This window comes from Erigeron canadensis, chromosome 2 (assembly GCF_010389155.1).
Source record: "Erigeron canadensis isolate Cc75 chromosome 2, C_canadensis_v1, whole genome shotgun sequence".
In the NCBI taxonomy this organism is placed as follows: Eukaryota; Viridiplantae; Streptophyta; class Magnoliopsida; order Asterales; family Asteraceae; genus Erigeron; species Erigeron canadensis.
The window spans coordinates 45,419,445-45,431,879 of NC_057762.1; the positions used below are offsets into that span (position 1 = coordinate 45,419,445).

At 32.4% G+C, this 12,435-nt stretch overlaps 2 protein-coding genes across 2 annotated transcripts; both read left to right on the forward strand.

Moving 5' to 3' along the window:
• The first annotated feature begins 388 nt into the window (after positions 1 to 388).
• LOC122589762 lies at positions 389 to 1,342 on the forward strand. The gene has a single exon (XM_043762087.1). The coding sequence runs from the start codon at positions 545 to 547 to the stop codon at positions 1,091 to 1,093; it is 549 nt and encodes a 182-aa protein (XP_043618022.1). The 5' UTR covers positions 389 to 544; the 3' UTR covers positions 1,094 to 1,342.
• Positions 1,343 to 4,680: 3,338 nt separating this feature from the next.
• On the forward strand, positions 4,681 to 5,280 carry LOC122588355. The gene has a single exon (XM_043760462.1). It carries the CDS (start codon positions 4,681 to 4,683, stop codon positions 5,278 to 5,280), a length of 600 nt encoding a protein of 199 aa, XP_043616397.1.
• The last annotated feature ends 7,155 nt before the right edge of the window (positions 5,281 to 12,435 follow it).

Below are 12,435 nucleotides of genomic sequence, written 5' to 3' on the forward strand. Positions count from 1 at the left end.
TTTATTAAGGTACAAGATTATATTTATACGTTACAAGCATATAAAAAAAAAAAGGGGGATTGTTTGCCTTACATGAATCAAGGTAAGCATGAATCTATTATGGATCACATGACCATAATCTTATCCAATCCAAACCCTGCCATCAATAATTGCTAATTCATCCAAACAAAAATCTGAGACAAGAAAAAAGATAACAAAAGCAGTGCATAATAAAGCATATAATAATAATAATAATTAAATACTAAAACAACTACTGTACTAGAATAAAATAAGAAACGAGCCAACACCAGCGCCAAGTCACCTTAACTTAACATCAAAGCACAACGAATCTTACATGTATATATATGCTCGTGTCTTTTACAAAACCCCTTTAAATACCCCTTCTTTCCCCCACCTTCCAATTTCATCAACAATTAATATATCTCGATCGATCTCGCATTTCATTATACTCTCTAGCTAGCTCATCAAGAAAACGTACGTACAATTAAGAAACCTTCATATATATAAAGCCACTTAGAATTGAAAGAAAGAACAAAAAATATATATGGAGCAAAACCAGCCAATGTTAGCGAAAAAAGTGTGGAGCATGGTGCGGGTGGCGTACTTCATGTTACGCAAAGGCATATCCAAGAGGAAGTTATTACTTGACCTCAACATGATGGTCAAGCGTGGCAAAGTCGCCGGTAATAAGGCCTTACATAACCTTAAGTCGCACCACCACCACAAGGGCCCCTCCTCGCTACATGATGATCAGTACTCCAACGTGGACCAACGTGACGACGACGACGACTACGAAAACGAGTTCAGCTGCACCAATAGTCCTAGTAGTACTACTATTAAGAAACATGAAGAGGAGGAGGAGGATGTTGACATTCGGGATGTGAACGCGGCGATGTTGAAGGCCATGAAGATGATTCAAAGTGAGACACCTTCAGGGTTTGGGAAGACTATGGTTAGGCAACTGAGGGTGACCGACTCCCCGTTTCCATCGAGCAGCAATCAGCCGGAGGATAGCCACGTGGTGGATGAGGCAGCCGAGAAGTTTATAAACCGGTTTTACAACAACCTAAGGCGACAGAACAGCAATAACTAATAATGCTTCATCATCATTGTTTGGTCGTTGATCACGATAATGAATTGTGTTATTTCGGTTGTGGTTTATAATTATTGTATGTAATCCCTTATACAAACAGCGACAATTATTCGAGGAGTCTTCGATTAATTACAAGTGAATTTCAGATATATGGAGCTTGTAGAAGTTGTTTGTATTCGAATTCGATTGTAGGGGTGTACAGTCCAATTAAGCAGCTACTCGAATCTACGAATACATAGTTAATGTAAATGTAATATATAGTATACAAATAAGTGAACAATTTGATGGCAATTTTAAGTTTTATTCTCATTCTCAACAAAAATGGAGCTTTATATATAAAACAGGTTCATAGAATACTATAGACACTTGTACTGAAATTATGCAGTTTTTGCTAACTACTACAGTAGTCAACCAAAACCTGCCGAGTAATTAAATTGCATAACAAGCTTATCGGCCCAAATGTTTCAATTTAAGCAATTACTGTTTACAAATAGTTTCAATTGCACTACAAGTTCGTGACCATGAAAATCTGACAATTTAGGATTACAATCAGTCAGTTGTTTCGCACATGTGTTAAGACACAGGGGATTCTTGGTCAATTTTAGCCCATCGAGCTGTATGTATCAAAGATTTGACCAGTGTCTCATGAGCTTAGGCTGAGAACCACTGCAGTGATCGTGGAACTCAACGTATAAGGTTTTGTACTTTGATTGGGCATCAGATATCAAGGAACTAACGGGTTCAATTTTGTTAACAACGCCCCTGATTCTATGCATAAACGTATACAAATATGATGAGTGGTTATGTACGTTCAGCAACCTTACGGTTTTGGCACTAGAGAGTTTGATCTATGGAGAAGCCTAAACTATATATGGCCGGGTTCGATACATATTTTTAGGTGAAAGTGGGTCATACATTGGATATATATATTTCTTCAATAATTGAGTTATAATCTTCTGTTCTACGAGTATATACGTAAAATATTCAAGTTCAATCATCCAATAACATTTGTCGTTGATGTTGAAGTCATGTAAAAAGGCATATATAGAGGCTAGCTAGCTTGGAATGTAATTCGAAGTCCTTACAATTAACCAAAAATATGTACTTAGCTCAATATGATCATTTACTGACAGCTTTCTCAACTATATAACTTTTGGTCGATAATAATAATTAATAAGTGGGCGACATTCTAGATCGTTAATTTAAGGTTAGTCCTAAGAAAACAAATCATTTTAATTGGTAGTGCTTGTGGATTTTTTGTATTAATTAATTAATTATGTATAGCTAAACTAAAGCAATAACCACAGAGTAAAAAGGTAAGTGATTGCTTTCCGGCCCTTTCATAAAACACCACGTACCAAGATTATGTTTCGCAAAGTAATGGAGATTTTTGGTTAATTTATCGTTACCAAATGACAAGAGTACACATATATACATGTATGTATAGCACTCCAGATTTCGACGTATTTAACTAACTCTAAACTTTCTAAATATAGTTAATCTAAATCTATTAAAAGTTACTGTATAAAATACATCCATATATTACTTTTGTGATCGATCGATTAGAAGGCTTATTCTTAAAATTTAATTCTTTGCTTTTTAACAAAGTAACCATTTCAGACCAAATAACATATGGTCACAGACCCATAGTTAGTAAAGTTAGAGCACACATGATCGTTCTTACACGGTGCTGCCGGCCTGGTCGCGTGGACCATTACAAACCCATCGTAATTCGGGATGCATAGTGGCAACAAACCTGATAGAAATCAAGGGACGAGGTGGCTAGCTTTTTGTTTATATACTTAATTACTAGGTATTTCACGGGTATAATAAGGTGTCATGGTCCAATTTTAAGTGTAACTTTTACCGGTGTTGTGTGGTGTGGTATCGTAGAAAAACTTTTTGATATATATGACTCGTCTGTTATGCTCTTATTGTCAAAACTATTCGACTTTCTTGTTCGTTTTAAAACGATAGGATATGAATTAATCACATATTCCATCTAACTTAATTTAACCCGAAGAGTTTTGGTTCTCGATCTTTAATTGTTTTTTTAGTTGATTACAAAAATCGGCCTTGTGTTTTATTAAAAAATCACATATTTTATTCTTATATTTAATAATTTACAGTATGTCCTTAACTTTGGAAATGGTCAACATTTTTGGTTAAAAACATTGACTTTTTGACCAAAGTTGTTGACTTTTAAGAATAAATCGTATAACTTATAACAATCATCGATAAGATTTTTGTAATTACCTCTTGCTTTCTATAAGTAGAGTACATACATGTAAATTAGGATAACTTTGATTTGAAAGCAAAAAGTTGGTCGGTTAAGTTTCCTTAATAATGTTTTGTAAAAAATATTGATATATGAAATTGAAAGTACATTCCTGCTTTTTACTCCTGGATGGTTTTCCCTTGGTTGTCTACATCGATTACGTCCAAATCGCCTCTTACATGTGAAGGTTTTTTATATAGATTAGATTAATTAACAAAATAACTATGCCTATATGCGAAAAACTAATAATTAAAACCTTAATTTAAGCCCGGATGGGTCGTATACTTAGAAGGAATAGCTATAATTAAATTATAAAAATACTTTCACATCGAGTTTACTTGGAGATTAACATGGCTAGACTACAAGGCTGCTGAAGAAAGTAGTATTGACTATATTGATACTGACATGACATTATGATAGTAATTAGTTAGACTTTCAATTAATTAATTAGATGGAAAATGTAATTGAATATTACCCATAAACAAACGTACCCTTCCATTAGCGATTACATCAGTATAACCGGCCGCCTATAGAGTATCTTTAGGATTGGAGTATATGATAAGTATATACTGAAGTCGTGGCACAAATCGATCTTTTGAGCATGGTGTGGCCATTTCCAAATGCAGAGCTTTTATGGAAAATACCATCTCGGCCTCATATTTTGCTTTTAAGATCCGAATTTTATCTAATTAGTTACTTTGTTATTGTCTATCGTACGCTGTGATCTGTCTTAACATTTATCGTACGCTGTGATCCGTCTAATTAGAGAAGCTTGATATCATCAAAAGGAGTTAAACAGATCGGTTTGTGGCTTTATTGATTTTTAGGTATTTCTTTTCGATGCTTGCAAACAATATATATCCAAGTGACAGACTTCACCACAGCATCCAATTAAATATATATGATAAATATCGTATGGCCTTAATTAGACAGGTATATATATATGTACACACGTAAAATTGGATGTTAATTACATGTTTGTTAATTAGGAGATGTTAATAACTATAAAATATCTTATTAATCATATATTTTAAAAGCTAGACTTTATGTTATTTGGTTTTTTTTTAATATCTGCTCCATATATAGTTATTTTATTTAAATTGAGTGGAATGGAAAGTTAAACAAGAAATAAGCTAGTGGTACAAGGAGTATATCACTTATTTAAAGTTAAAGTGCACCCTATAATTTCTGCCTTTAAATACTCCTCCATTCGTCCTCTCCTCACAACAAGAAGAAAAAAAACCAACATATTTTTCGATACATATATAATAATATCTTGATCTCTCTTAACAGTATACAAATTACAAAAATGGAACAAAACTTACCACTAGTTGCAAAGAGAGTATGGAATTTGGTACGTCTGATGCTTTTCATTTTAAGAAAAAACATTTGCAAGAAAAAATTGTTACTCGATGTCAACATGATGATGAAACGTGGCAAGGTTGCGGGAAAAGCCTTGCAAAACCTCATGTTCCATCATCACCATAACTGGGCATCTTTCGCCTTCAACCGACGGTCACACGACTCACAAAACTTCACTTTCCGACCTCCACATATCGAGGAAGACTACGAGTTCAGTTGTAGTAATAGCCCCGCGTATCCACTTTCTCTATTTTCAAGCCATAAAAAACACCAATACAAAAAAACCTCAAAGAAACCAACAGTCGAGAAAGGCCATGATGAGATATACATTGATGTTGCGGTTATAAAAGCGTTAGAGATGCTAACAAGCGCGACCGCTTCTCCGATGTTACCAGGGTTTGGAAACGGAAAGAGCCCGATGGTTAGGCAGTTAAGGGTAACTGATTCCCCGTTTCCATTAAGTAACAGTGAGGAGGATAGTTATGTTGATGAGGCTGCTGAGAAGTTTATAATGAAGTTTTATAACGAGTTGAGACGACAAAACTAAACTCTTTGGGGGGAAGTTGTAAATCTTGAACTTATCAGGGGGTAATTATGCACTATATGTCTTGTGCTGTGTTTGATATGTAAATTGCAGCCAGTGTATTTGTTTCGAAGCTTCTCTGATAATTCATCGATGACTGCGCTTTGTTTGAGTCAAGTATCAAAATATATACTACTGTACTCTGTATGTATTTAAGTTGTAAGGTTTATGACAGAAATTAATAGATAAATAAATACTTTGAAACGTCTATGTATTTTGATGCTTGTTATTTTACTGTTGCATTGTGATTTACGAGTATATAAAGTAGCTTACATATATAATCCCTATCGATAACTAGTTTTACATTTTAAAAAAGGAAAATGCATAAAAAGGGTGTACCTTTTCATATCAAATGTCCACTCCTGATTTTTATGGTAATTATACAATTATTTGATACAACTTAACAAAAGCCCTTAAGGATTTATTTAGCAAAACCTTAAAAAATCATACTAATATTTTGATGCAGTATATGCACGTGCAAGTACATCATAGTTAAACATTGTACAATTAATACCAAATTCCTACGGTCCTTTTCAAAAAGATTTGGTAATATCAAGATTTTTTTTTGAGACTGTCACATATTTTAGGATTTGGAATCAAATCTGTACTAGAATCTCTCTCTAGATTTGTTTAGTTGTAATACTTCAATTTGTTTAAATGTTATGTTATGAATATTATTAATTTTTGGAAAATGATAAATAGTGCATAAAAAATTTATATCTTTTATATTAAAAACGTCACATCTTGAATTTTATGATAAATATATAACTATTTAATGCATCTAAACTACCGTCTTTAAGAGTTTATTTAGCAAAAACCTAAAGTAATGTCATAATGATCATAGATAATTTTCCAATGATATAAATTTTACATGACATTTGTACAAGGCTAAGTGAACTAAACAACATATATAACAATCAATGCGAATAAGCCTAGTAGTAGCCTAAAAGCCAATAATAACAAGCCTAACTGGTTAGAAGCATTACCAGTTTTATCCAAAATCTTTAATTCGATTTTCATAAATAGCAAGTCTTGGAGGTTTTTTTCCTCTGAATACTTGTAACTGCTTATGGTCAACATTTCCTTGTATTGAGTATGTGCAAGGATTCACCATCATACGCTGAGAGTTCTCAGATGTCGTATATCTTAGACTGAATGTTTAGGAAAAAATATAGCCTTAAGATCAAAAAAATTTTATGATTTTCTCACAAAAAGCTTAATCAAAGTGTATAATTACTAAAAAATATAGATTGACAAGAACATCATTGAACCACCATATATCTTTTTGTGTCATTGTAAATATGGCTATCAGATGTGATTTCGCGATAACAATATGGCAGATTATTAAGCAATGGTGTAGATTCCCTCTCTCTAATATTGACTCTATAAGTAAGGTAATGGCCCTGGTGAAGTCGACTAGCAACAACAAAAAGAAAAGAAAATGGCTGGAGGGGGTGATAATGACAACAATTTGGTGTATTTGGCTTGCAAGAAATGAACTTACCTTCAAGGGAAAGCAACCTAATGTAGCGGCAATATGTCTTATTTGTGGATAAATAACAGGGCAAAAACTTGCAATTTTCAATGATGTAATTAGAGTATTAGTGGCATATAATCATGTAATACACCATTGTAGTAAAAGTTATGTGTAATATTCGGCTCTAGTTGTTTGCTAGTCTAAGTTGTACAATGTAATTTTTACATCTTAATGAAATCTGATTGTTCAAAGTAAAAAAAAAAAATGTCCTAGCCATTTTTACAGATTTTACGAGACCTTGCCTTGAATGATCTAAGAATGCCATGCTCTTATTATTAATGATGAGACAAAGTACCTGCGCGTTGTGGCGGTGAGATGGTGGGGGTGATAGGTCATAGAGTGTGATAGTCAATGTCTTAGCCGTACAGACTCCGACATCGGATTTAAAAATTCGTCGAATGTATATCGAATGCCCTTTCTAATGAAAGAGCATGAAATTTTAAGAACACTCATACAACTTCTATAATTTATCAATTTACGGTTTTTGAGATAAAAGATTTTGAATGAATTGGAGGAACAAAATGATTTATGGAGAAGAGAAAAAAAATAAGTGGTTGAGATTTAAGGAGAGAGACGAAAATGAGTAGTTAAAAGTTGAAAAAATTTGAAAGAAACAAATGTTTTTATAATGTAGTAGAGATAGGAGAAATACTATGAGTACTTTCCACCTTCCACTTCCAGTTGCCTAGTTTTGTGTAAGTTTAATTGGTTCGTTCGATGTGTCATTTTAATTAAGCGGAAGTTTAATGTAAACTTGGTTGTCTAGCTCACTATACAAAGTCAAGCTAGTTCCTAACGGGGTAATTCATACATTAATTAATGCTAACATAACGATATACTCGTAATACACATTTCCGTGTATTTTTGATCGCTCATATAAATCCGTCAGCGACTCCATAACTCCTAAGCTCCATCTCGTAATCGAAAGACTTTTCTTGAGTAAAAAGCAATTTAGTCAAATTTAAAGGTGCATAGTAGCCCACGTCGTCTTATAGTACTTTGCAGGCTTTGTAAGTTTGTTTAAAGTGTATGTTTATGATACTATTTCATATTTGGTTCCAACAGTAATTTGAAACTTTTATAAAGGAAAATGATATCCGTATAACAAGTAATGATAAGTCCACCACATATAAGCATTATCGGCTTATACTGTACGCTATAAAATTTGTACACTATGATAAATTAATCAAAAATAATGATACTATTATCATTTCTCTTTTACGAAGAATCTAATTTTTGTGTAGTCACAATGTTTTGAGAGCCACCTTGAATGCTTTAATTTTGTGAACGTGGATGTGAAATTTACAACGTTTGATTGGCCGGTCGGATTCTTGACACCGGTGCCACGGTGGCATTTTGATTCTATATGCGTTTTCTTTTTTCTCCCTGTTTTTCTAGTTTGCTATAATGTCTATATGGTCCCTTTTTTTTTATAGCATCTTAACTTTCTCTATGACAAATGAGCGCACACCGTATTTTACGGTTTTGAAAACTATATATTAAATTACTTAAATTTTTCTTTTTTCTTTTTAAATGGCAATATATTAATAAAAAAGACTTCTACCAAAAAAAATAGAAGTCAATACAAAAGAAAAGGAATAAATACAAGTACAATGTTTCTGATGCAAACCCGTATTAACCCCAAGGAAAACGACCTAAAGAACAACAAGTCCATATATACGACTATAAGAAAAGAAGAGGGTTTTGCAACCACTCGTCCGCGACACGCAAATTTTACGACACCTACTCGTGACCCACAAAAAGGATTGAGAGACAATGAAGTCAAACATGACGTCCATTCTTTGAGAACCCGGAACGAAAACTTGTTCATTACGATGTTTCCAAACTGCCCAAAGCATAAAAAAATTTGATGGCCTCGATACACCGTTTCTTGGAGATTTTAATATGCATATCATCAATGGATTTAAAAATATCCCCAAATTTCCTAGCACCACAATAGGGAGATTCAACCAAGTAGAAATTAAATCCCATAACTTAATCGTCACTCTACAGCTTAGTAAAAGATGAGTTGTATTAGTAAAAGATGAGTTGTAGATTCCACCCCACTTGTACATAAAGGACAAAGAGCAGAAGGAATGTCGATTCCTTTATTAGATAAATTTTTCTTACTTGTATATATGCAAAATTTCATATTTATAAAATTTTGTACAAATTGATGGTGCAATAACACGATACTCATATTGGCCTTTTAATACTTAATTTCCCTAGATATTAATAATAAGTACCAACAAAATCGATCCTACTTCTTGGCAAGGTCTTACTAAGTATATTTTACGGCTCAAGAGATATAATGCATCTTGCAATGGAATCTCAAACATGACAAGTCATGACAACATATCATTACTATATGATAATGAAAATAAGTTTATCGTCATATTATAATGAAAATAATTTCAGAAACTAGGGATATAAATTGAAAAGCAGTTGTTGAGTGTGGGAAATTAAAAGCCAAAAGTATCGGTAACGTGTTAGGCGAAAGTGTAAAACCAGGTGAAATTGAGGGACACATGTTTGTTTTTAAAGTTGATATATGGGGTTTAATTACCACCTTTTTTACTTGAATGAAGAAGTGGTTGGAGTTTGATTGCTTCAGCAATTATTGGTGCTTAAAAGTAATTCCATTTACATGAATTGGTCCTCCCATAATACACATACTCACTGTTACATTTCCACCAACACATATCTCATATATTTCACAACTAATTAATAACAAAAACCTTTTATAGTTTTATCCACGCAACGCAGCCTTTTTTACATATTAAAAAATAATAATACTAGTACAACTTTATTGCTTTACAAGTGTTCCCTAGCTTCACCGTAGGAAACTAAAAAGAAGACTTGTAAATTACAAAATTACAACAATGCATTATCCATAATCTCTAAGTCTAGCTTTGCTGATTTTTATTATACGTTCTCGATGTTCTGTTGTCATATTCAAAGCTTCGTATAGAATAAAGGATGAAATAACTCAAAAATTGATTACTTCTCAAAATGTTTGGAAATAAATTGTTTGTATCAATTCGACATAATGACTACTTAAAAATCATAGAGTTTAACAGATCAAAGGTATATGTAATCATGCATTACACTATTACTACTTGCGCGTTGTAATTGTAAGTATCATATATCGAAGTATATTATATTGAGATTAGCCAAATTATACATATTTAGCGTTTTTTTATAGGCTAATATCCGTTACTTATGCAATTTATGTTTGTTGATGGTAAATTTAGTTACTTTTGTAGGTCTATCGGTGATTTACGTGCTTATTGAGTTATTTAGAAAATCTTTAAGACAAGATCTGGTCTTACTTATTAATTATAACTTCTCTTTATTTTTGTGGGTTTATCTCCTTACACCGTAAGACCCGATCAAAAATTGACAATTATGTTATTTGTGCTTTTTATCAACATAGACATGAGTATTTTTATGATTACTTACGTATACAATAGATTCTGACCTTTTAAACTCATTTGGAAATGTAGCAAAAAGTTCCAACGGGCTGCTTTGGGACTCATATTTGACCCACCGAATCACACCCGTTTTAAATGAGTCTTATTTCTTTTGAAAGACTTAATCACATGAAAACATTATCTATTTTTAGATTTTACCGAAACAATATACACAACAAGTTATAGCCACTTCAAAACCGCAAAAAATACAAATCTTTAAGACCAGATCTGTTCTTACTTACTAATTATAACTTTTTTCTTATTTTTGTGGGTTTTTTACCTTTACAAAGTAATACCCGCTCGAAAAATGACAATTTTGTTATTTGTACTTTTTATCAACATAAACATAAGTATGTTTATTAGTACATACGTATACAATAGATTCAGGCCTTTTAAATTCATTGGGAAATAAAGCAAAAAGCTCCAACAAGCTGATTTGGGAGTCATATTTCACCCACCGAAACACACTAGTTTTAAATGAGTCTTATTTCTTTTAAAAGGCCTAATCACATGCTAACATTACCTATTTTTTGATTTTACCAAAACAATATACACAAGAAGTTATAGCCACTTCAAAACCGCAAATAATGCAAATCTTTAAGACCAAATCTGGTCTTACATACTAATTATAACTTTTTCTTATTTTTGTGTGTTTGTTGCCTTTACACGGTAAGACTCGATCAAAACATGTCAATTTTGTTATTTGTACTCTTTATCAACATATGCATAAGTATGTTTATAATTACATACGTATACAATAGATTCCGGCCTTTTAAACTCAATTTGAAATCTAGCAAAAAGTTCCAACTGGCTGATTTGGGACTCATATTTGACTCACCGAAATACACCCGTTTTAAGTGAGTATTATTTCTTTTGAAAGGCCTTATCACATGCTAACATTACCTATTTTTAAATTTTACAGGAACATTATACACAAGAAGTTATAGCCACTTGAAAACCGCAAAAAATACAAGTTTTTAAGACCAGATCTGGTCTTACTTACTAATTATAATTTTTTATTATTTTTGTGGGCTTGTCACCTTTACACGGTAAAACACGATTGAAAAATGACAATTTTGTTATTTGTACTCTTTATCAACATAGACATAAGTATGTTTATGATTACATACGTATACAATAGATTCCTGCCTTCTAAACTCAATTGAAAATCTAGCAAAAAACTCCAAACGGGCTGATTTGGGACTCATATTTGACCCACCAAAACACACCCGTTTTAAGTAAGTTTTATTTCTTTTGAAAGGCCCGGTCACATGCTAACATTACTTATTTCTAGATTTTACCCAAACAAGATACACAAGAAGTTATTGCCATTTCAAAACCGCAAAAAATGTAAATCTTTAAGACCAGATCTGGTCTTACTTACTAATTATAACTTTTTTTTTATTTTTGTAGGTGTGTTGCTTTTACACGGTAAAAGCCGAACGAAAATTGACATTTATGTTATTTGTACTCTTTATCAACATAGACATAACTATATTTATGATTATATACGTATACAATAGATTCCGGCCTTTTAAACTCATTTGGAAATATAGCAATAAGCTATAACGGGCTGCTTTGGGAATCATATTTGACCCACTTAAACACACGCGTTTTAAGTGAGTTTTATTTCTGTTGAAAGGCCTAATCACGTGGTAACATTACCTATTTTTAGATTTTACCGAAACAATATAATCAAGAAGTTATAGCCACTTGAAAGTCACAAAAATTGCAAATCTTTAAGATCGGATCTGGTCTTACTTACTAATTATAACTTTTTCTTATTTTTGTGGGTTTGTTGCCTTATACGGTAAGACCATATCCAAAAATGACAATATTGTTATTTGCACTCTTTATTAACACAGACATAAGTATGTTTATGATTACATACGGATACAATGGATTTAATACTCATTTGGAAATTTACTAAAAAACTCTAACGGGATTCTTTGGGACTCATATTTGACCTAACAAAACAAACCCGTTTTAAGTGAGTCTTATTTCTTTTGAAGTGTCTAATTACATGCTAACATTACCTACTTTTAGATTTTTTTGAAACAACATATGTAATAAGTTATAGACACTTCAAACCGTAAAAAAAAACATTTC

What these genes read in the sequence shown, in the direction of transcription:
- LOC122589762 (XM_043762087.1), top strand. Translation starts at nt 545, where the DNA reads ATGGAGCAAAACCAGCCAATGTTAGCGAAAAAAGTGTGGAGCATGGTG.
- LOC122588355 (XM_043760462.1), top strand. Translation starts at nt 4,681, where the DNA reads ATGGAACAAAACTTACCACTAGTTGCAAAGAGAGTATGGAATTTGGTA.